Consider the following 24,005-nt stretch of genomic DNA (forward strand, 5'->3'; position numbering starts at 1 on the left):
GGTTGTCTTTTTTTTTTTTTTTTTTTTTTTTTTTTTTGACTGAATGAATGGAGCGCTTACTCCCAGGGACAGAAGCCAGGACTAGGATGGAACAGACTTTATGGAAACCAGCACAAGGGGTTGCCCGGTGCAATTCGACGATTTGCTACGGCATGGACGAGAGGAACAGCCAATCGTGCCCTCTTCATGTCTCTCCTGGCTATATGACTGCCTGCGTAGCCGGCTGGAATGGGATTATTTATTAGGTGGTAGTGAATGTATAAGTATAACAGCAGCTTGTATGGGCCATCGGGGTGCGATAGGGTATAACTACTATTGAGAGGCGCCTATCATTGGTCCAGACCGAACACGTGCTTGGCTCGGTCTACAATGCCTGAACGCTGGCTTCAGGCTTTGCTGACAGGCGTACTCACGTACCCATCGTACCCATCTTGGGGGGCGCTGGACCGAATCTCGAAGGAGGTTAGCGTGCTCTGCCACCCGCAACGTCGGTGATCCCTTCGAGTCAAGCGCAACACGGCGGAGTCTGTATCTCAAGAACCCTTAAAGAAGAACGGGCCCTCCTCCTCAGATAATCTAGAAACGGTATTGTGTACATGTTCCCGAATGGCAGTGTAGAGAGCTCTTGCAGCAATGTGCCTCATCTAGTCTACGCCATATATTTTGCCCTTTCCGGGGTCAGATTTACACATCGAAGACTACAAAGTCGCATGTCCAGGCTGTGTGATAACCGTTGATTCGCCCCATTTCGCAGCGAACCTCCCATCTTACCGAGCCCTACATATTGCATCTACCGCTACCCTTCTAGTCGAGCCTTGGTATCCACCAGCCATTACAGTCTCAAACCCCTCGCATCTGGTAAGAACAGGGAGAGGCATCAGAAGACGGCTACTTGCATTTGGGTGATACATCCGTTCGTGGAGAAAGGCTTTCTGTCTTCCACATCATCATCATCATCATCATCATCATCATCATCATCATCCAGGCCTGCCGACCATGGCTTCGGTCGCATCTGCATCGCCGTCAGGGAGCACCTTTCAACACCCTGACTCGGCGGATGAATCAGAATCATGGCAGTATATTGAGTCGAACCCTGGATCCGTTGCTTTCTTTCCCAGCCCCGCCAGCGGTAGTCTGAACAGCTGGGGTCTGGTGGGCTACTCGGACCAGCTCGAGAACTCCTCGCCTGGGTCCGCCGCCGTTTCGCCGCTCCAGTTGAATGACCACTACCCGCAAGCGCAGCAGCAGCAGCAGCAGCAACAAGTGTTCTCCCGCTCATATACTGACCAGGCCAATGCTTCAATGATAGCATCAGCAGGCATGGATGGGCAATACCTGTCAAACCTGGCGAACGACGCTCAGCTAGCGGCAGCAGCAGGCCAGGACTTCATGTTCAACGACCAATACAACCCTGACTTTGACCTGTCGCCCTTCTTTAATACGTTTCCTAGCAACGATATGGGGAACATGGCGGACCTAGAGACACTCGAAGGGATTGGGGGCATGGACCTGCCTCAGCAAGGGTTGCCCATCGATCTGGATATACCCCAGCAATTCCGCGACAGCAACGATGTGGCGCCATGGGACCCGACAAACCTGAAGAACGACGTAGCCGCCTTTGGTGTTACCGGGCTTAACGCTTCGGCTGGCGCCTCCAGCTGCTCGCCCCAAACCTCACCTGCCCCAAGCAGTAGCTCGCAGCTGTCCCTTAGTCCGCGGTGGGTGGACATCAAAACGGAACCTACCGGCAAAGCACCAATACGCAGGACCCAAGGCGCCGGCAAGATCGAGAAAAAGAGGCCAGAGCCGGTGAATAGGTTCGTCATCATGACCCCTAATCTCATCCACGCCTCGGCTGGGAAGCCGAACCCCTACGAGTGTTTCGACGCCATGCGGACAACGGCAAGGGGGCGAAAGGGGCCTTTGGCAAACGACACCAAGGAGAACGCCCTTCAGGTGAGGAGACAAGGCGCCTGCTTCTGTTGCCACAGCCGGAAGGTCAAGGTATAGACCCTACGCCGTCATACGTCTTTGGAAACTTGACTCGCTGATCGATTTTGCGTGCGTGTGCAGTGCGACAAGGAACGGCCCTGCAAGAACTGCAAGAAGCTCACGCATCAGCTACCCCAGATCGTATGCTGGCAATTCCAGGACTTCCTCCCCGTCCTGTTTCCCGACTTCATCCGCAGCCACTTCAAAAGGGACCAGATGACCAAGTTCATCAGTGAAAACGTGGATGGTTTCACCGTAGGCGGCTCGGAAAAGACGTGCACCATCGAGCTCTTCTCCGGCCACCGCTTTCAATCAACTCTCACCCTCCGGGCCTCGTTCTTTACGGCAAAGAGCCCCGAGGTCCTGCAGCATTGGCACTTGCATGCCGGCGTGAACTCCCTCGAGCTCGAGTCCAGGGGTGCCGTGCCGCTGGGTATCGATCTCGACAACACGGCGGTCCGGGAGGATGTGAGGCGGAAAGCCCGAGACTACGTCCAAGCTCTGATCTTCGAGCCCCAGTACGCCGAGCAGGTCACAGACTCGGTCCGCCATACGGAGCTGCCGCGGAAGATCCTCCGGGCCGTCCAGATCTATGGCCAACGATCCGATGTGAGTACTAACTGCAAATCTTGTGTCTCGGATTGACTCGGTCACTGACGCCACACCTTCCTGCCTGGAACAGTCCCCTATCGTCAAGAAGGCACTGTCCATCTACGCCATGCACTATGTCCTGACGCGGCATTTATGCATCACGCAGGCCTCCATGGCGGAGCTCCAAAGCACCAACCTCGTGCCCCGCAACATCCCGTGGGTGACGCCACGACTGCTCAACCGGCAGGTGAAGGCGATGCTGGACGAGCACCTGCTCAAGGAGGTCACGTCGCTGTTCGAGGGCTTCTCCAAGTCCCTGAAGCCCAAGTCGCGCGGGGGATGGACGCCCTGCCTCGCGGCGTTCCTGGTGCTCTGCCTCTTCATGGAGTCGGTCGAGACGGCGGCCGACGTCTTCGTCGTGTCGCAGAACGAGGTCGACATGCGCAACAACCGCGGCGGGACACCCGGGCTGTCGTACAAGCGCGCCTTTGCCCGCGCCGTTTGCCGCGAGATCGAGAACATGCCCTTCAAGCAGTTCGCCTACCAGTTTCACCAGGTCTACCAGACGCACTCGCGCGACGCATCCACCAAGCCCTTCAACCCTCTGCTCGACGGCAGTTTCGCCGCGCCGGGCGAGCTGGATGCCGCGTCGCTGGAGCTGGTGACGACCCTGAGGGAGTTGCTCCAGGGGGATTCATGTAAGTGCTGTCTTTCTTTTTCTTCTTCACTTTCCCCATAGGCGGGCGCTCTTGTACGATGGCGTGTGCAGAGCTGATCAACTGTCGACGAACCACAGATTACGAACTGGATTTCCTTGTGGCGGATCCCATCTTGCCAAACGAGGAGAGCCACCCGTACGCCCGCGACGTGTCGATTAGTTACACGGGTAGGCTGGTGTCGAGATTCCTGCTCTCTTTCTTGGACGAGAAGTATCTGTTTGACGGCCAGTACTAGCACCCGGGTGCATGTGAATGTATGGAAGCATTGCGCAGGATTGGTTCAGGATGCAATGAGGCTACGATATTTACGAGATACGAGCAATATGGAGTCCAGTGAGACAAATGCTAGGGAAATGGCACAAGCAAATCGACGCACGCCTTGTTCACAGTCATGCTATGAATTGACTTGGTATAACGCATAGTTGCTAGCCTCTATTCTATGGATTGAGATGTATGTCCTTATTAGTCCCGTTACCGCACTTAAGCATCTACGGCAGCAGGGTGGAATGGACCGGCTGTCTAGGCCGTTGTGTTTTTCTTCCACTTGAACGATATACCTGTAAAACAAAAGTTTTGACACTCCAGCGCACCAAGAGTCGCGGAGGTAGGTTGTTTGTGGGTTTGGTTGTCTTGGCCGTGCGTGTTGCCCATCTCTTGTACCCAGACAGATACCAAGATGGTGGCACGCAGAGCAGAGCCTTGACATACAGAAGGAAAGACGAATGAAAGAATGTGTAGATACTCGACCTTTGGAACAAAGCATACAACAGCCATTCACGAGGCCTTCCTCGCCTGCACTCGTCGTTCCGAGTCATAGAGGGAGGGTTGCCTGGGCTGTTGTATGTTGTCTGGGTGTTGAGGGGAATTGCACAGGTTGGGAAGAAAAAGGGCCTGGGTGGAAAAAAGTTGGAAGATAAAGAAAATTCGGCCTCGGACAGGGTCACATGACTTGCGATTGTCTGGCGGGGCTGGGCTGGCGAGCCTGCGTCAACAAAACCCTGTCGTATCGCCGAGATGCCTCTTTTCTCTTTCCCTTTCTTCCTTACACTTTCCGCACGATTAATCAATCGATTTCGAATAGCCCACTCGCTATCGGTCATATTTGCGTGCCAGACCAAACCTTTCTCGTGAACGCTGCCAGTTTAAAACTTTTGCGCGACGCTTCCTTCTCCGAGGCGTTGCGCAATGGTGGCCCCCGTACATCATCCATCCTGTTGTCCCTCTCGAAGGTGCACGATGGTTGCAATTCATACCGGAGGCGCGGGAATGTATAAGTATATGCATGCATAACTACGTAGCAACGAATTGACATGCCGTGATGGTTTCTCGTCTGCTCGTCTAATCTCGGATGAGGAAGAATCCGGACCTGTCCTGGACAGGAAAAGACCCCCTGTCTCACTATGGTTTCCTCGCCGCTCAGGTACCCTGTTGCCTGTCTCTTAATGGTCCCCCCGCAATTGCGTTGTCTGGCGGGAGAAGGCGAGCTTCTGGTTCCATTGTTGGAGAACAACACATGATGCCCTTTCCCTCTTTCGCACCTCTTCTCGCACAGGCGACTGACTGACCGACTGACTATCTGCCCTTCCACCCTGCCATGACCAGCGTGACTCGACAACTCGGACCAAACCTACTGCCTTGAAGTCCCCGAGTCGCAGCCGCCACCTAACCCACCTTATTTATACCGAACCATGGTAACCACCCGATCTGGTGCCGCCGCCGCAACGCAGCCAAGTACCGATTCTCCCTCCGCCTCCTCCGCCTCCTCCGCGACGACCATGGCGACGACGTCGACGAACCCCGCCGCCGCCGGCGTCCGATGGCTGCACGCCCCTGACCGCACCACCATGTTCTGGTTTGCCGTCTCGCTGCCGCTCGTCATCTGGGACAGCATCTACGTATTGGGACGCCCGCACACGATGGAGGGCGGCTGGCTGTTCTGGCCGCTCTACGTGCCCTACAAGCTGTACGGCGAGGTCGACCATGTCTACGGCTGGAAGTCGTACCACGCCCGCAACGGCTTCACCGCCGCCCAGGGCTCCCTCAACGTCGTCGAGACCGCCATGTACCTCGGCTACCTCTGGCTCTGGATCACGCGCGCGCGCGAGGTCTACGTCGCCGGCCGCGGCGGTAACACCAAGGCCCTCAGCGGACGACCCGCCGCCGTCGCCGTCTTGCTGGCGTTCACGGCGGCCATCATGACCCTTAGCAAAACGGTGCTTTACTGTACGTTTGCTGGTTCCGTGATTTCTCACGAAACTAGAAAGGCGGAATTCGAGACTGGGGGCCCTCTCCGATGAGAAGTCGACTAGCAGAAAAAGAAGATCGGGCCATCATATGGTACCTGGCTAACTTTGGCGCACAGGGCTAAACGAGTACTATTCGGGCTTCGACAATATTGGCCACAACTCGATCCAAGATCTGATTCCCTTGTGGATCATTCCCAAGTTGGTCCTATCCATTTCCCTAGCATACGCTGTTGGTCTGCGTCGCATTCTTCGAGACTAACAAGGGGTCTTCCCCCTTTTTGTTCTAGTGGCGCCTGGCTCATATTCCCGTCGTACATGATCTATGTGATGGGGAATGAGATTATCGAGGGGCTAACCGCGGCCTCGACCGGTGGAGCTGGCATCAAGTCCGAATAAAGTATGTCGGATGTCGTAGTTGACGTTATGCATCCGGGACAAATTGGAATAGGCAGAGAAACAGCATGGGGTGGCATAGTACGCTGCTATTACCACCACTTGTCATAAGCTTGAGGCACTACATATAATAACGAAAGTCCGTGTCTATCCAATGATACATACATTCGCTTTTAGTGTGTTGGTACAGTCTGAGAAACAAGTCTCAGAATAAACATCGCGACAGATATTCAGTAAGAACGCCCACCGGACGCGAAATCATGGGCCATCAATACTAGATGGTATACCCCAGCTCCCGTCAGCGTCGTATCTATCCTATCCATGGTTTCGCTTTCCTAGAACGCCCTGCCATAACGAGTGATGGGAAAGAAGGTTAATAAGAGATAAGAACTCGGGATTTAGATTGATTACTTAGTGAGTGAAAGATGGGTATCAAAATAAGAGATGTGTCATGTGAATTATAAATCCGGTTGTGTAAGTGTGCAAAGTGTGTTATATGGTCCAGCATACTCTCTTCCAACGGACCTGCCTGTTTGCTTCGTTGAACTGGTGGGTGACAGGGAATTGTCTTCTGGTTTGGCATCTTTGCCACTATCACCAATATCGAGCGCTGTGGTTTCAAGAGGGAGAAAACCCAGGAAATGGACGGTGCGCATAGCCATCAAGGCTTTGGCTCAGTCAACCCGCCGAGACCGTACATGTCCCATTCCGGGAGGATGTCGTCCCCAGTGCCGCTCGGGAACCCAAGCCTCGAGGCGCGTACTTCCATGAGTGCCTTGATGTCATCCCACACCGTGGGGCTGGAGGGCACAGGTATCTGCAACGCATCGCCGTCATCGCCGGGAGTAGCAGTAGAGGAAGCCACTGCAGAGGCAACAGTGGTAATGGTAGTATCTGATTCTCCCTTGGTTTCTAGCAAAGGCAGGGGTCGCGGGCGCCCCGCCCGGAGGATCGCATCCGCTTCCTCCCTTGACGTCTTTCGGATCTGGAGGGGCAGCGGCTCCATGGACTTGCGGTAATCGTGATGGTTGACGCTGTGCGAGCGTTGCTTCGGCAGCCCCGACGGCCTCGCAGGCATCTGCAGGTGGCGGCGCAGGCGGGGCGGTGACTTGGCGCAGATGGTCAAAGACCGCGGCGGCGGGCTGACGGCGTCGAAGTTGTCTATGCTAACCCGCGATCGAGCTGGGACGCAGATGCTGCTTCGTCGACTGGCCCATGAGAAGTGATTGTTGCTCGCCGCCGGCAAAGTAGGAGTCATGGGCGTCGGGCTCTCAACACACGAGGAGTCGGCGATGGAGGTGCCTTTCGTTGAGATTGTGCCGTGCTCCGAGTTGGTCCCATCCAAAGAACCGCCAGTCTCGGATGCAGTTGATGGTGTCCGCGTGGTGTAAGTGTCTGACCCGGTCTCGGCCGCAGCCGATCGCTGTGATGCGAACTCGACGTCATTTGTACCGTTCCCATAGCCGTGAACGACGATTTCGTGGTACTGGGCCGACTTGCGGCTGGCCTGCGCTGATGCTGCCTCGGTCGGAGATGCCATAAAAAGACCCATTGAGCGACGCGTCTCTCTCAGGCTCTTCGTGATCGATGACCTCTTCGTTGGCGTCCTCGGGTTGGTGGACGCAAGCTTCGTGTCTGATGCATTCCTTTGCCGACTCAGTGCGAAGTAGTCGATGTCTGGCTTGATCTCCGCCTTGTAATCTGGGGTCTGAGGGGTTAGAGGAGGCGTCTGATACCCAGAGAAGGCACTCCATCGTAAAGTCGAAATAGACGGGTTGCGTGTAATTTCTGTCAGCTGTGTTTGAAAGTTGGGGTGCACTGGCAGCTCATCCTTCCAAGGCGGGATGTTGGTAGTCGAGATGCACAGATGATATGGGGTATTCGCTGGGTCCTTGATTTCAGGCGGCGGTTGCATCACCTGCCTGAGGCATTGGTGGACAGCATATACTAATATCCATCGTACTTTTCGCGCGTCTACTGGACTCAGATTCTCCAGTCTGTCGGCCTTTAAGGGGTTGTATATCGAGTCTTCTTCGAATTTTCGATATGCTCTCACCAAGTCATTCTCAAGCAGTTGCGCCTTCCCCTGGTTGGTGGCCTTGAGCAAAGCCACGTGGGTGTTTGCTTTTTGTGTGGCTCCAGGCTTAGCATATATGCCGAACCACGACGTCCTTTTTGATAAGGTAGTTGGCTGCAGTCGGGGCAACAAGGGGGACGGCTTGGGCAGCGTTGTGAACTTGTAGCGCGCATCGAACGCCTGCACGCTTTGAAGGGTGCATATTCCCCCCTGGGACACGATAGGGACGCCCTGGGTGGAATCTAGATCCTCATTGACGAGGTAGCTGTAAAGCGCTTCGAAGTCGCGACTCATAACGCGGAACACATCCAACTCAAAGACGGTGGTCCGAGGATCAATCGATGGCGGTGGGTAGTACCCAAACTTTGCGGCATAAACCCCCCTGGAGGAGTGTTCGAAACCGTTCGAGATGTGCTCTTGCGCCGGGGTTCAGCCCGAGGTGGGCTTCAGAGAGCTCATCCTGGAGGAATGTCTTCAGCATGCTTCCCATTTGCCCAAGCCTCAGCTCCATTTCCACTTTAGCGCGGCGAATCAAACGTCGTGTGACGGACGACACAAGCTACGGTATGTATTAGTTTGAGTTGCCATCAGGCCCCGAAGCAGAAACCGAGACTTACCTGATACTCCGGCCCAAGGAACAACTGGTCGCTCATGCCACAGCAGTGGGCAAAAGCATTAATGTACAGATCCCGGATCTGAAGGACCTCGGCGAGGTGCAAAATGGCCAGCGCATGCGAGGGCTGGCTCTTGAGATACAGGTAGCCTTCCTCGTCCATGTAGCTCATCAGGTCCGCGAGATTGTCCACATCAGGGGTGCGAAATAGGTGCATCGTCTCAGCGAGGGTGATAAGTGCGCTGCCCAAATGTTCCCCCACCAGTGAGCGCCTGCAGAGGAAAGCAAAGAAGTTCCTCGTAGCAAGATGGAATCGATATGCCTGTCTCTTGTCCAATCCAGGGGGGCCGGGATATAAAGCTCCGTCCGATACTGCCTGTGCCGCGAATGCCGTGTGCCATGATCCGGGATAGACGTTGATGACGAGGTCACATCTTGGCAGATGTACTTTTCAACAAGCGGGTAGCAGTCTGCCTTAAGCAAGGTGGGAAATGGGATTCTGAAGGCCGGTCCTCTCTGCGACTGGCCTCGGCCGTAGAGATGCACATAGCAGTCTCCCTCGCGGTACCACAACTCTGGATCCTGACTCGTTTGTAAGCATGCATGCTATGAACATGCGACGAGGCGAGGAAAGGGGCAGAGAGGCAAGTAAAAGGCCAAGCGAGTAATTACTTACCCTTCTAAGGCTGTCCCAGGATGAGCTTGATCGCGCCGCACCGTCCCACCTCATGACTGATGGATTGGTTGGTATGTGAGTCCCGACATTCTTCTCCGTCTTCTTCGACTTCCACCCCCCGTAGACGTTGTGAGACTCCATTGTATAGTGCTGAATCTCGGTGCAACGACATGGCATTAAATTGTTGTGATACCAAAGATGCCACAGCAGAGGTGAAGCAGGCGGCCGAGAGCGCGCGGTTGGCTGTACTTGACTGTTTATCTGACCTGACAGGGTCGATCTCAGCACCCCCAAGGTTCAGTCCGAAAGCAGTTGATCGAAGGTTAACTCCCAAGGAACGTATGTCGACAATCATCCAATGGGCTTGTCCAACACAACTCGGCCAGGGTCCTTTCTTTTCCGCGGCGAGGTTCACTGCATCTGCCGGCCACCGACTGGCTAGAACAAGTTAAGGAGTTGTGAGCCTCATCGGATTTGAGTTCTCCAGGAGTGAAAGGGTGAGTCAAAAATAATCAGTTAGACGTCAGGTATTATTACCACAACTTCACCCCCGAACTCTGGTCGAACTGGTACACGTAGGTAGTGAGAGCCTTCCTAAAATATAACAAGACAGACGTCAGCAAGGCTAACAACAATCACAATAATAACAACACAGGGGACACTGATCCCCATCAGCTCGCTATGAATTAGCAAAGCGCGGGCTGGGCTGTCTCGACTCTACGACTACGACGGAGGACCATGGCGCCGGGCAGACGCTACTGCCAATGAGAGGGCGGAAAAAGTCGACGGTATCACCGATATGACCTGGGCTGTGGTGGATTGGACTGGGCTGGGCTAGGCGCGGTTTGCTGGTAAGGCGCCTCCCACGCCACGGAGTCTAGCTGCAGGCGGCGATCCCTGTTAGGCCCTGTTCGAGTCTTCCGAGATAGTTTCCCTGGAGCTCTAAAGGTCCATGGGCTGTCCAAGCTACACCAAGAATCGGACGCATTAGCCTTTAGCGTGGTCGATAGTCCGGGCCTGCGCTGGAATCGCAGCTGAAAGCCCTGAGCCATCGTGCGGTAACTAAGACGTGTGTTCCAGGCCAGGAAACTCTATGCATTGTTGTTCAAATCTTCAGATGCGGATGGACTGAAGGCCGCAAAAAGGGACCCCAGGACCCCCAGGACCCCTGGGACCTGAAGGGCTGGCCGGAGGATGCTCTGGCACGTCTGTTATTCCTTTTCTTTTTCCGATGGCATATTCCGCGGTGTAGCGAGCCGTGGTGTGGTGGGGAAAAGAGAAAAGCGTATAGGCATGTAGGTGTTACAAGTAGTAAGTGATGAGGTGGGAAGCAAGCATATTTCCTGCACATCCACTTTGAATGATCGGGCAGTACTGGCGCCAACCCACTCTTCGGTTCCCGGAGTGATCAACTCTGCATCACGGCAAAGTACATGGCCGTTTTGTATGCAACTCTCGGCGGATTGGAAGTATGCTGGCCCAATCAGATTGCCGGGTGAGGCTCGAATCGAGAATGTCGCAGGAAATGGCTTGGCACTCGGTTAGTAGTGGATTCCTGTCTCCTCGGTCTTCTCGTCACGTCATGACCAGAAGATGCCTTTCTGCAGACGGCCAAGTCGGCGACTGCGTCTTTAGTCTGCGCCATAGGAATGGGATGTGGCTCGGGCTTTTCGATACATGCTGGAGCTATACCACGTAACAGGTGCGATATGAGGACAAAGCGCTTGTGACACGCAATGACGACCCAGCCATCGATCCCGTGCTACGTGCAGTCGTCAGAAGGAAAGTGCAAGTTTCACCTGTGAGGATCTTGGTGCAGCATGAAGAATTGCGTGGATGACTAGAACTGTGTTGGTGGATCGAGTTGCCCCGGATTCCGTTGGGTCGACACGTTCTCGCACGGGTATGTGTTATTGATTCAGTACCACCTCACCACCGAGCTACGGGCGTTGTGAGCAATGCCTTGCACGTCTCGTGGTGAGACCGACGGGTGTAATGTCATCTGCCGGTTTCCGACTGACGGATGCCCGGATATACGAACTAGCTGGGAAGAAACCAGGGCTCACGGCTGAGAAATGGAATGGAATATTGTATGGAATGGAATATTGTATGGAATGGAATATTGTATGGAATGGAATATTGTATGGAATGGAATATTGTATGGAATGGAATATTGTATGGAATGGAATATTGTATGGAATGGAATATTGTATGGAATGGAATATTGTATGGAATGGAATATTGTATGGAATGGAATATTGTAATCAACACATCTGAAAAGGCCGTAGGATCTTTGCTTAGAATATCAACCGTGTTTCATCCGAGTAGAGCGAGACACACACACACATACACAATAAAGGCAGCAAGGTGAGAGCCCGAAAGCAGCCTACCATGCCCATTTGTTCATCCGACGTTGCCTCTCTTTCTGCAAGACCCCTTGGAGAAGAAGGAGAAACCACCCGAACCAGCCTTAGACTGATTCGATTAGCGTACCGGCAAGTCGGATCTGGCTGGTTGTTGTTAGTCCCGCATAGGGTGGGACATGCCGATGGATGTGTGGAAGTTCGTCGCTGCCGATACAGGTAACCAGTATGTATGTATGTATGTAGGCACTGGAAGAAGGCGTGAGGCGTCTCTCCTTGGCTGGCGTTGTCGGGGATCTGCATTCTTTGGGTTGGGCCGAAGTAGATTACATCTGTCTGATGGCACATGAAGTTGTCAGAGATTTCTTCTAGGGCGAGCCGCCTTCTCAGTAGTACACATATGTATGTATGTATGTAGTCAGGGTGGATCGGCCTCCTCATTACAGCATTTCCAACTCATTTCGCTGGTGCGCTGCCTTTGGTAGCCAGGTGGAGCAGATTTCTAGATGTGTACCCCTCCAGCCGCACGTGATGTTCATAGCTGGGCAAAGCAATATACAATTGGACGAATGCCCAACAGAAACAATTTGGCCTTTCCGGAATACGAGAGTGAGTAAGTCGTATCCATTCGTAATTGGCCCCCATCACCAATGGCAAGGCTATGCATGTATATGTACGAATGAATGCACATACGTAGAGGTCGATAGATATCTTTACACAGCGGGCGGGAGCCGCGTGCGTGCATGTGCGTACCTAAGCTTCCAATTCCAGTTCTCTGCCCGTAGCGTGCGTACACGGCCATCAACCTTCGGTCTGCATACCCTGAATCCAATCTACAACCTTACGCCGTTCCCGCCCTCGCTGCCATGTAGCATTAGTTCGCCGATCCAAGCTCCCGAGTCAATCGCCACTTCATGAAAAGAAGTGACATCAGGTCCAATGGCGTCTTTCACACCCTACACGTACATACAGTGTCCCTGCTCCGACGACCTGTCCAGCCAAACGCGCCAATCTGACGGCTCGCCCTCCCCCACCTCTCAGGGCCTACCCGAGGATGACGAAGACCACGCCTTCGATCCTCGCTCCCCACGCTCCAACTATAGCCTGTACCCTCTCGAATACCTGCTCTACTGTGTCGACTGCCACCAGATACGCTGCCCCCGCTGCGTCTCGGAGGAGCTAGTCACCATCTACTGCCCGAGCTGCCTGTTCGAGGTCGGCAGCAGCAGCGTCAAAACAGAGGGCAACAGGTGTACGCGCAGTTGTTTCCAATGCCCCGTCTGCGTCGGCCCTCTTGCTGTCCAGTCTCTCGAGTCCGCCCCCGAAGCCTCACTACTCTCGGCCGATAATGCAGCCTCATCCGGCCCCACGGGTCCCTGGGCGCTGACTTGCTCCTACTGCACCTGGAGTTCCTCGGAAGTTGGCGTCAAATTCGACAAACCGCAGGGCATTTTTGCCCAACTGTCAAAGATTCGCAATGGCAGCAATACCGGCCCAGATGTCTCTCTGACAGCCGGCGACACCTCGCCCACCAAGAGGGAAGCCAATCTCGCCGAACCAGAGTCTACAAGGGCGCGCTTTTCCGCCCTGCGGGCCTTCTATCAGTCTCAGCTCGCTAGCTCGAGCACGGGATCTTCCATGGCGGGCGGCATGGGAGACTACGGATTCAGTTCGCCAGCCGCCCTGACCCGTATAATGAGCATTTATTCCGGCAGCTCGTCAAAGCCCAAGAACAAGGCCACCGTGATGCGGGAGGCCGACATCCCCAACGAGGGGTTTCGTCCAATCAACCTCGACGAGTCACAGGCTATATTGAAACTCCGAGCTGGCGGATATGATGAAACGGTGACGATGGCGCAGGCTGCTTCTCAAACAGAAGAAGGCGCCCATTTTGCAGACGACCTGTGGCCGGTTGCGTCCCTGCTCCGCACGAAGCGAGCCAAGCGGTGTCCCGCCTGCCGCCATATTCTCAGTAAGCCCGAGGCCAAAGTGAGCAACACGAGATGGCGAATCCGGCTTGTAGCAGGCAATCACATCCCTTCTGTCACCATCAAACCTCTTCCTACTCCCGGCGTACCACCTCCGAATGTGCTTGCGCCGCTCAAGCCCATACAATACCTCTTGACGTTCAAGAATCCCATGTTCGACAGCATCAAAGTCACGCTCGCCACGCCGGCCAAGACCCCGGGAAGGTTTGCATCCAAAGTGACGGTGCTGTGTCCCCAATTCACCGTGGGGGCCAACTCGGACGACTACGACTTGAACGAAGTGCTCAAGGCTGAAGACCGGGACCAGCGCGATCGCCGGCGCGACGACGACGGATCACATCAAGTCGAGGCGGGCAAGGTGTTCGAGCGCGGCCGGAACTGGGTCAGTATCGTGGTCGAGGTGATCCCCGCCACTCTCCAGATCCAACCCACACCGTCGTTGCTGCAGAAAGCAGACGAGCCTGATGCAGATCCGGCCCCGCTGAGAGAGGATGAGGACATTCTGGAGATCCCCATGTTTGTGCGGCTTGAGTGGGAAAGTGAGCCTTCGCAGGACCAGGTCGGCGTTGCGCCCAGCGGTAGGGAGAAAGATGCCAAGGAGAAGAGGGAGCTGGCTTATTGGAGTGTCCTGGGCATTGGGCGGATTAGCCAGGACTAGGAAACGGAAAGGAAAGCAATGTTACAAAGCCACTCTACGAGATACCCCATATAAGAAAGACACAAACTTGGCAATAGCAATGTAATCTGGATGCTGATTCTCCAAAGGCTTGAGCAGACCCGTATAATTAGGGGTGTAAACCGAAAAGACTAAAGATTATGCTTTCTTCAGGAGCGCAATGTTCGTCCTTTTCGGCTCAAGCCCATATTATGTCATAATTTGTATGCATGTCACATTGTGTAGGCAAGAGAGTCAAGTAATTGGTATGTCATCAAAGAACCGAGCTTGTCATTAACCTCATGTGGGATGCTGCAAGCTATCTAGACGCCATACCCTTTTTGTGTGATCCGAATGTGGCCTGCCAGGAGGGAATCCCAAACCTTTCCGTCCGTGCTTCTACCTAGAAAGCAAATGCAGGAAATTTCAGAACGACCACATTATCGTAATCATTGCATCCCTTCGTCGTTCAAACCCATCTCCGGTCCTCCGCTTAGCCCTAGTACTCGGCGGCACCAGACTGGGGGAACTCGAAGGTAACACCACGGCCCGTAAGGCGACGGTAGACCTCGGAGTAGGTGTCGAGGCGGTAGTCAACACCACCACGCTCCTTCTCGTCGAGGACAACCTTGAGGGTCTTGCTGCCGTCCTCCTTGGTGCGGAGACGCTTGCCAACAATCTCGACGGGGTAGACGAGATCGGTAAGGATGGCGTCGTGGACAGCAGTCAGAGTTCGCGAACGGGGGCGCTTCTGGGTCTGGGTGTTGCGAGAGCGGGCAGAGCGCTTGGGGCGGGGCAAGATGCGGCGCGAGGCGAGGATCAGGACGTGGCGGTCAGAGAACTTCTTCTCGAGCTCACGGGTAAGACTGGTAAAATGAATTAGTACACCCGCAGACCGTGGAGCCAATGGCAGAAATGGGCTGACTTACCGCTGCTGGACGCGGTGGAAGCCCTGCAGAAGAGGAACGGGGACAAAGATGGCAATAGCCTTCTTGCCGTGGCCGACTTCGATCTAATTTGAGACCCAAAGTCAGCAGGCGAGCTCCAGGATATACACATGATGTGCTTCCTTGGACCGCTTCCCGTCCTATTCCCACTATGTTGCAAAACAGCTGCTGCATGTATTGTACGTCTTGTCTACGAAGATTGCGTCCTCGTACCGTTCGGCTCGACTTTTCCTTCAATCAATCCGTCCATGATCGAGCGATGTCCAAGCGAGCCGAGATCGAACAGAGTCGGCAAGAGCAGGGGATGTGAAATGTGCGCACAAAGGCCGGCAACAGATCTTCCACAGGCATCGTCGCACATATGTAGCAGGCAGTGTGTCGAGAGAAGGAATAGGCACAGATGGCGGTCTGGTAGAAAGTTCATCGCAGGTCAATGGCAATTCTCACCTCACGGGCAGAGACGAACTGCAGAGGTCGGAGAGCGACCTTGAGGTCGGCAGTGTTTGTCTCGAGATCGTACAGAGCACCAGCAATGCTGGTCTCCAGCTCGGAGGGGTTTTGCCGCGAAGGGCTGTTGGGGGCGATCTTGTTCAGAGAGGCAGACATGCTAGGCGACGTGGTGAAGGGATTGTCGACAGGAAATCGGACTGTTTCTCGATGGGCGGCACGAAATAGAGGAAAGTTCCTGGACTGGGCCGTGAATATTTGGCGTACAAACCTGCAACTGCGATTCCACAAATTCTGGCAGGGCAAGCCAAAATTCCCAAAACCAAAGTGTGGGAGAGACCGTTTTCGCGGCAGGGTTTCGCCGGGGTTGAGCCTTGATGACCCACATTCTGTCCGCCTTCCTGATTCGGTCGTGTGAGCTTGCACTTATGTAATCGAACACTCAATCGCTGGTGCATCTCATTGGCTATCATCTTTACACCCAACAGGCTGGCCTGCTCTATCTTCTTCTTCACGTGAGATATGCTCGATGATGTTCGAGTACGCTCCATTGATTTGACAGTCGACCTATAGTACTTGGGAATACTAAGTGATGCTTGGCCTATGAGCATACAGACATCGAAGCATTCCCACCTCTTGGTTGGTCGGTTTGCGTCTTTCAACAAGATAAAACCCCACCGGCAACTTGAGAACCCCCTTGCCCCTGGCTGCCTGGCATCAAAAGTATCACAGTTGGTTCTATCCAGCAAACATCAGACGTCCTTGTAAGCGCAGCGACATAGCACAAGCCATTCCGGTGAAGCCAAATACCATTTTGAATTACCAGACGCCCCCAAGTCTCCCTTACACCACAAGCTCTACGCCATGGCGAGAACCAAGTCCACCGCAGCTCACACGCTACCCTTACCATACCGGCTCTTCTTCTTGGTAATTGAGCCCATCTCAGCGCTCGTGGGCGCCTACTACGCACACTTCCGCAAGGCCGACTACCTGGCGCTCACGCACCCACCCACCGCGCCGCCGAGCAACGCCATCCCCGCGGGTACCTCGATCGTGCTGTCCCAGCTCGCCAACCTCTACCTGCTGTTCGCCCTGAACGAGGCCCTGGTCCTGCGCTCTACCTCGGACTTGTTCGTCTGGAAGACGGTCCTCTTCGTCCTGCTGCTGGCTGACCTGGGTCATCTGTACTCAGTCGCCGCGCTGGGGGCAGGGTCTACTGGGACGTGGCGTCCTGGAACGCCATCGACTGGGGAAATGTCCCCTTTGTTTACCTGGGAGCCTCGATGCGCCTCGCCTTCCTGCTTGGCGTGGGCCTTGGAGGACCGCGCCCGGTGAAAAAACGCCACGGCTGCAAGGAAGAGTGCTTGAGCTTGTGCCAGAGTCCGGCTTTGTGCGTCACCCAAAACGGTGAGGCTATATTCAGAGAAGGGTCAATCGTCAGAATTTGGGATTCACGAGGCTGTGTTTCGTGGAAGACGCCCCCTTAGAACCCATGAACTATTTAAGTGTGTTTGTCAGATAGTGGAAGCCACTTCACATAACCTATTTCGGAATAGCCACCATGCCTTCGATCCCCATTATCGGGTGGCGCTTACAAACTAGGCCAGAGCCTTGGATGAGTCTAGAAAAAAATGATATCTCGCGCCATCCCACTTACAAGAATAACAACCTCATGCAGTACATATGGCTCTACTTTTCTCCCAGCTGTACAAACGATCCAACATACGCCAAGATTCTGTACAGGCAGTAGAAATGGAAGCACTTGAGTGGTGGAATTATCGGCAGCATTAATCCGACTCATTCCCCCCCGCGCCGCAACCAACAGCTAGCTCATCTTATATGCATGGAGACTGGGGGAGGAGTATGGAGTCATCCCGCATTTGCTGGGATCTGTGAGTTCATCCAAGGCCATTGGCAATGCTCATTGGCCCTGCCGGCTGATATCACGATGGGGGAGTTGGAGAAACCCCTCGTTTATTTTGAGCCGTCGTTGGGAGACAAAACACATGATGTGGGGTCACTTCGGGATCACATAACTCATATCTAACCAGACTTCCAAATGATGGCATATCCCTTTTCTGCGTGATTTGTTCTCTGCTACTTCTTCCATCGCAAACAAAGACACAAGATTGAGCAGATTCATACATCGTCCCCCCTGTAAAAATGCCCAAATACGACAAATATGTTGGCTTCCAGGTCAACTCGCCTGATACCTACAAATCATTCCACAAGCAGGAGTTCGACGTAAAGCCATTTGGGGACAATGACGTTGAAGTCAAGATCGAGGCATGTGGCGTATGCAGCTCTGATGTACACACCATCTCCGGAGGCTGGGGAGACCAGAAGTTCCCCCTAGCTGTCGGCCACGGTAAGTAATTTATCGACCCCCCACTGCCTTGTAAGTCGCTAACATCCCGATCCCGTGGCATAGAAATCGTTGGCCGGGTTATTCGCGTTGGCCCCAAGGTGACGCTCGCAAAAGAGGGCATGAGAGTCGGCGTTGGCGCTCAGTCTTGGTCCTGCTTAGAATGCAGGCAGTGCAAGAACGACAACGAGACCTATTGCCCCAGGCAGATGGATACATATGGTGCCGTCTGGCCCGACACCGGCATCGTGACCCAGGGTGGCTACTCATCTCATGTCCGCACGCATGAATACTGGTAAGCAACTGGAGACCAATCTGGGTCGACATGGGATGCGATGCTTACAAGAAGTTGGCAATAGGACCTACCCCATCCCTGATGCGATTCCGAGTGCAAGCGCCGCGCCCATGCTCTGCGCCGGCATCACGACCTACTCCCCACTCGTGCGCAACGGCTGCGGCCCGGGCAAGAAGGTGGCCATCGTGGGCCTCGGCGGGCTGGGCCATTTCGGCGTGCTCTGGGCCAAGGCGCTCGGAGCCGAGACGTGGGCGATTTCGCGATCGCACAGCAAGGAAGCCGACGCGAAGAAGATGGGGGCCGACGGGTTCCTCGCAACGCAGGATAAGGGCTGGAACGAGGCGCACAAGATGACATTCGACCTCATCGTCAGCACTGCTAACAGCTTCGGCGAAGGATTTGATATGGCGGCCTACCTAGCCCTACTCGACGTCCACGGCAAGTGGATCTCGGTCGGCTTGCCCGAGGAGGCCACGCTGCAAATCAAGCCCCAGGACTTCATGGCCAACGGCTGCCTCATCGGCGCCTCGCACCTCGGAAGCCGCCGCGAGATGCTCAACATGCTCAAGCTGGCCGCTGACAAGAAGATCGACTCATGGGTCGAGTCTGTCCCCATCAGCGCCGAGAACCTAGCCAAGACTATCGAGAGGCTCGAAAAGAACGACGTTCGATACCGGTTTACCATGGTCGACTACGACAAGGAATTCGGAGCCTAGGGTTGTTTATGTATATAAAGACCAGGTTCGGAAATGGTTTCTAACGTCTAATTCCAAATGGCATTGCAGCTTCAAACTCGTACTTGTGCCCATTGTTCACACATGTGGAGCTGCGTGAGAGAGAATATAGTTGAATGACTATGATGAAACTAGCTAGGATTTGATGAATGTAAGACAAAAGTAGCAAGTCATCATTGCAAATCGTGAGCTCGTTGTTGAGATATTCCTCGTGTGCTGTCACTACATCATATTCTGTAGCTTTCAGCAATTCGACACATGGCTGAGCTGTCTGCCTTACACCAGGATACAGTTTGACAGGCGTTTTAAATCTGTGTCATTATGAAGTTTGCATAAGGATATCTATAGGTAAGCATACTTGAAACCCTCTCCTGTCCGAAATGATATGACAAGTGACGGGGTTTCTTAAACCAGTCGAAATGGCATCCGTATACCGTGAAACCAATAGAAACGAATGTCATGACAATTAACTGTAGCTGTGACAATTTCAGCCTAGGTATAATGAATGAAAATGCAACCCGAAAAGGAGTGTGCTGGGTGCTGTCAAACAAGACCTCAAATAAGTAGCCTCTCGAATGACCTCAAATTTTCATCGTAATGTCCCACTGTAATGATCGTCAAGAATTAAAAGGAAGAAATAACAGCCATGGGCATTCAAGCAATCCGTGCCATTAATAGCCGACTGATACTACTAGAGATCATGCCGCCGCTGCCCTGCCACATCTTCCTATAGCGTCAGCTCAGCTGGTATCGTGATCGTGATCGTGAACGCGCCTCCACCCACTTCACTGCAGAGGGAGACTTTTCGTCTCTCGTAGGTTGTTACGTGCTAGGGACTGGACTCTTTGCACCTTGCAAAACATTGATGATACGGAATAGGGGCATGGCTCTCTTCATAGTGCGTTTCCAGTTATCACCATTCGGCAAGCCAAGTAAACAATTTCAATTGGGTTTCTACAAACTGCAACCCGAAATCACACTTCCAATTTACTGCTCATACCAACCAGGCAGCTGAGGCGAATCACTACGAGGCACACACTCAGCCGTAGAAGACTGCTTCTCATCCTTCTCACTAGTTGGGCCCGCATCCAGCACCGACGCTGTAGCCTCCGAGTCAGCTGTTGACGCCGACCCGGCCTCGGGACCGGGCGGCGGCCTGTGTCGGTGCCTGCCAGCACGCACATACTCCCTGGGAATCACGATGATAACGTGGCCCTGGGAACAAATGGTTTCAGGGCCAGGTGGCGGCACCTCGGGCAGCATGACAACAACATGGCCCTTGGGGATGCAAGGGTCGGGCCTCGGCGGCGGAGGTCCAGTCGTGGGAGGAGGCCGCCGCGGCAAGGTATTGCCGGCATAGCAACCGCAGAGCTCGTCAGATTGGGTTGGTATGGGAGGATGGGTAGGCGAGCGGAAGGGGCCTGCACTTGACCCGGGTTGGCGAGCATCGGAATCAGTAGACGATTCCTGGGCTGGCGGACTGGTGATCTGCTCAGCCGGAAAGTGTTTCCAAAACTTGATGCACTCCTCGCTCATGTGTGCGAAACACTGCTCCAAATCTTGAGGAATGACGGCAATGTACACGCCGGGGCTTATCTTGCTCAGTGACATTTTCGGGCGTTTTGGTTGCGAATACTCAGTGTTTGGGAACTGGATTGTCTCATCTGTATGGTGTCGGATAGCCCCTAGAGGAGATGACCGGACGAGAGCTTTATACCCCTTTACAAAGATGAACAGGAGGCGTATCGCACGGCTGCGTCACATAGAGTCATCTCCAGCGGAACAACTGCCTATGACTGTAGCGTCTTGAGGCATTAAGTAACACCACCAGCATAAATGGCATCATCTTGCCCAGCCCAGCAGATATGATCCGACTGTGTCGAACGGATTATGAAAGAAATCCCCACGAGCCGCATCATGGCGAAGCCGGCCAAGGCCTTGAACACAATACTGGAAAACTAGCACAGTCTCGGGTTCCCCTATTCTACTGGGCATAGTCTAGAAAGAAAAGCTCAAATTGCACGCTGTACCTAGGGAACGCAGCACTGTTTTCAGTTGCACCTTTAGTCTTGCAGAGGATGAAAATCTACATGGATGTGAAAATGAGCGGCTGCTTCACCCAATATCCGGCCCGATTGAAATAGCCAGTGGCCGCATTCTCTAAACGCCAAACTCCAGTCGTATTACCCATGAGAGCTCCCGCATGCTGTACCGCATTGAACGGGGCAGAAAGCCTACTCACTGAAACTGCCAGTCTACCATCCAGTCTCAGGCTTGGACTGGTTCATCACCAGGCCCATAAGACCTTGTGATGCAGTACCCTTGCGCCCAACCTCTCAAACTCAAACGGCGTGATCCAGCTATCGTTAGCCGGCAGTTTAGCAAAGACACTGGCGCCTTTCCAGGTAACGACTTGCTCATCCATATCGCGGGCACTGCGGGAGACCAGGATCCGGTCAAATAGGTCTGGACGGCGGGCCTTCAGCTTATCCTCAAGCGTTTGCGTGAAGGCGGGGGTCTTGGAGCCGCCACCGATTACCATGATGGAGCCAAGGTAGTCACGAAGTTTCTTGTCGTCGCCCTTGGCCGCGTTCTGGATCGATGTAAGGATGGCAATGTCAAGAGGTGCAACAGGGAGCACAGCGTCGCGTTCAATAGCCAACGTCTTGGCACTGCGGGCTGTCGAGTCGACAAACATGCCCGGGGGCGGCGGGGCGGGTGACAGGCCATTACGTGCGCCGTTGGTACCGCTGGCGCCGGCTGTGCCATTGGGTGCCGGTGACGCTGTCCCGTTGCCGTTGGCGGAGAAGAGGAAGGGGGCGGGCACAGGGGTCGAGGTGCCTTCCGGTCCGGGCGAGGGAGCGTTGGAGCCCATGGGGGTGCCGTTCTCACGAGATAAGAAGTTAAAGGGCTGAGACTTCTCCTTCATGGGGGTAGCCAGGTTCGGGTCCGAGGCAGATGGTTGGAACCCATTAGCACCAGAAGCAACCGAGGGCTGAACCAAGGCCAGGATGGCAAGCTGAGCTGCTGATTGCGGGTCGTCAGGCACATCAACATCATATGAGTTGTATGATCGGTCCATCAGCTTCCGGCGGCCGCGCAGTTTCGTGCTGTTGTCGAAGATGTTAGGCTCATAGAAACCCATAGGGGCAAGGATCACCTCGTCGTAAGTCTTGAACTGGTATTTATGGGTCGGTTGGTTGGGTGCCCGCAAGTGGAATTGGTACAGCTGAACGGATATGTCTGCTTGTTGCATAGTGCAGTGCTTCATCTTGAGCTCCTCGGCCAGCAGGAAGTCATACCGCCGGCGCAGGTTGATGTCCTGGTAGGGAAAGTTGTCGTAGAGCATCATCCTGATGAAGGTGTCGGTGACATCAAAACCGCCGTACTTCATATTGATCCTCGAGTCTTCGACCATGAGGCCGTCCTCAACGCAGGCAATCGAGGTCTTCTGCGCACCCACATCCACCACACAAGCTTGCGTGTATCCTGCACCAAACGCGGCAGCCATGCTCTCCTGGATGAAGCAGACCCTGTTAAACTCAAACCAGGACATACAAGACTTCAGCACTTGCTCCACATAACGCTTATCGTACAAGTCGGGGATGACGAAGACGCAGCTGTAGTTCCTCCAGGAACTGCTCTTGGTCAGCCCAAGTTCCTGTCGGATTGCCCGATCCAACAAGGTCTCGAAGTCATCGCAGAGATGCTCTGCCGTCGTGTACTCATCCTCATTGAGCCACCCGTAGTGCATGGGCCACCAAACCTTGAACTTGGGGTTCGAGTCGTCGGGCACGCGTAATGCAGCTTGGCCAATGAAGCAGGAGGCGGCTGAGTTAGGGTCTTCGAGGTTCTCGAGATCGGTCCATTCGACCTGGAGAGGATCGTTGTGTGTCGGGATCTTCTCAGCCTCGGTCCTACGGTTGTAGTTCACCACCAACTCCTTGGAGTTGGGCAGGACTTTGCGCTTGTTGGCACGCATCTCGACTTTGAGTTCGCTGCACATCTTCTGGTATTTCTTGGACCACTCTTCCCCGTACTGTTCGTCGGGGTCTTCCCCTCGAACTTGCGGCGCGGCAGAGCCTCGTACATCTCGGATTCCGTTTGCGGAAACTTGGTCGCAAGGGCTGTCGGTATCGTCTTGGGAAGCGCATCGCTGGCAAAGCCTATACGTAAGTTCTGGCTGCCTGGGTGTATGACGATGATCTTGGACGGGTCCAGCTGCCCATCAGCGGTCGCGGTGGCATCCTCGGCCCCTTGGAGGTCAGGTATAGGCAAGGGCACTTCGGCGTGGCCATTTCGGGCGAGGGCTCGATCGCGGTCTTTGGCGGTCTGGACCAGACGGTCTCGAGTTGCTTCTGCCTGAGGACGGAGAGCCAGGACCTGGTCATCCCGCTTCATGTAATCCGTGTAGTAGTTCTTCTGGTTGATAGCGGGCACATCAGGCCAGCTGGTTTGTTTCATGCCATTGTCGGTTCTTTCCAGCCCTGGATAGCAGCAGTACGCGTAAGCAGCCATTGCGCAGGAGAGAACGCGACCGCCGCCACGTAGCGACAGTGGATATGGCGATGATGGGATTGGACGATTGGGACTTACCTTCCCGAAGGAGGACGCGCTCACTAACTTTGCCGACCATGGTTGCAGAAGAAATCGATTGTGCGACGTCCACGGAGGAAAAACGGCTACAGCATTACCACTCAAGGTTTTGAGCGACCTGAGGTTTTATTCCAGGTTGAGAGGCACTCCAACATTCCGCGGCGCCTTGAATTGTTCGAGCTTCATCAGCCTACGCCAATCCACTTGCTTGCCCCAGACCGATCCAATCGATAAGCGTAACTAAACTGACAAGGTTGGGGGCTGCGCTAGCCCAGCTGCCAGCCCATCCTCACTCACACTCACACTGC

General features: G+C 54.3%; 9 protein-coding genes across 9 annotated transcripts; 5 read left to right on the forward strand and 4 right to left on the reverse strand.

Annotated features, from left to right (window-relative positions):
* Positions 1-996: 996 nt before the first annotated feature.
* PG998_001125 (uncharacterized protein) lies at positions 997-3,537 on the forward strand (the record flags this gene model as incomplete). Its single annotated transcript, XM_066867943.1, has 4 exons — positions 997-2,004; positions 2,074-2,601; positions 2,675-3,281; positions 3,380-3,537. The coding sequence occupies 4 exons, from the start codon at positions 997-999 to the stop codon at positions 3,535-3,537; spliced, it is 2,301 nt and encodes a 766-aa protein (XP_066736358.1).
* A 1,453-nt stretch (positions 3,538-4,990) lies between these two features.
* Positions 4,991-5,944, forward strand: PG998_001126 (uncharacterized protein; the record flags this gene model as incomplete). Its single annotated transcript, XM_066867944.1, has 3 exons — positions 4,991-5,525; positions 5,665-5,746; positions 5,836-5,944. The coding sequence occupies 3 exons, from the start codon at positions 4,991-4,993 to the stop codon at positions 5,942-5,944; spliced, it is 726 nt and encodes a 241-aa protein (XP_066736359.1).
* Positions 5,945-6,602: 658 nt separating this feature from the next.
* PG998_001127 (uncharacterized protein) lies at positions 6,603-9,448 on the reverse strand (the record flags this gene model as incomplete). Its single annotated transcript, XM_066867945.1, is given in 5 exon segments — positions 6,603-8,400; positions 8,420-8,577; positions 8,636-9,065; positions 9,080-9,213; positions 9,308-9,448. 5 exon segments carry the CDS (start codon positions 9,446-9,448, stop codon positions 6,603-6,605), a joined length of 2,661 nt encoding a protein of 886 aa, XP_066736360.1.
* A 3,161-nt stretch (positions 9,449-12,609) lies between these two features.
* PG998_001128 (uncharacterized protein) lies at positions 12,610-14,316 on the forward strand (the record flags this gene model as incomplete). The annotated part of the gene is made up of 1 exon (XM_066867946.1): positions 12,610-14,316. The coding sequence occupies one exon, from the start codon at positions 12,610-12,612 to the stop codon at positions 14,314-14,316; it is 1,707 nt and encodes a 568-aa protein (XP_066736361.1).
* A 496-nt stretch (positions 14,317-14,812) lies between these two features.
* Positions 14,813-15,866, reverse strand: PG998_001129 (40S ribosomal protein eS7; the record flags this gene model as incomplete). The annotated part of the gene is made up of 3 exons (XM_066867947.1): positions 14,813-15,179; positions 15,243-15,325; positions 15,708-15,866. The coding sequence occupies 3 exons, from the start codon at positions 15,864-15,866 to the stop codon at positions 14,813-14,815; spliced, it is 609 nt and encodes a 202-aa protein (XP_066736362.1).
* Positions 15,867-16,571: 705 nt separating this feature from the next.
* Positions 16,572-17,042, forward strand: PG998_001130 (uncharacterized protein; the record flags this gene model as incomplete). The annotated part of the gene is made up of 1 exon (XM_066867948.1): positions 16,572-17,042. The coding sequence occupies one exon, from the start codon at positions 16,572-16,574 to the stop codon at positions 17,040-17,042; it is 471 nt and encodes a 156-aa protein (XP_066736363.1).
* An 828-nt stretch (positions 17,043-17,870) lies between these two features.
* On the forward strand, positions 17,871-19,083 carry PG998_001131 (uncharacterized protein; the record flags this gene model as incomplete). The annotated part of the gene is made up of 3 exons (XM_066867949.1): positions 17,871-18,075; positions 18,139-18,367; positions 18,432-19,083. 3 exons carry the CDS (start codon positions 17,871-17,873, stop codon positions 19,081-19,083), a joined length of 1,086 nt encoding a protein of 361 aa, XP_066736364.1.
* Positions 19,084-20,088: 1,005 nt separating this feature from the next.
* PG998_001132 (uncharacterized protein) lies at positions 20,089-20,712 on the reverse strand (the record flags this gene model as incomplete). The annotated part of the gene is made up of 1 exon (XM_066867950.1): positions 20,089-20,712. One exon carries the CDS (start codon positions 20,710-20,712, stop codon positions 20,089-20,091), a length of 624 nt encoding a protein of 207 aa, XP_066736365.1.
* Positions 20,713-21,388: 676 nt separating this feature from the next.
* Positions 21,389-23,737, reverse strand: PG998_001133 (uncharacterized protein; the record flags this gene model as incomplete). Its single annotated transcript, XM_066867951.1, is given in 3 exon segments — positions 21,389-23,130; positions 23,142-23,588; positions 23,698-23,737. The coding sequence occupies 3 exon segments, from the start codon at positions 23,735-23,737 to the stop codon at positions 21,389-21,391; spliced, it is 2,229 nt and encodes a 742-aa protein (XP_066736366.1).
* Between the last annotated feature and the right edge of the window lie 268 nt (positions 23,738-24,005).

The sequence above is a fragment of the Apiospora kogelbergensis genome (genome assembly GCF_038363985.1).
Source record: "Apiospora kogelbergensis strain CBS 113332 chromosome Unknown utg000001l_segment0_segment0, whole genome shotgun sequence".
Taxonomy (NCBI): Eukaryota; Fungi; Ascomycota; class Sordariomycetes; order Amphisphaeriales; family Apiosporaceae; genus Apiospora; species Apiospora kogelbergensis.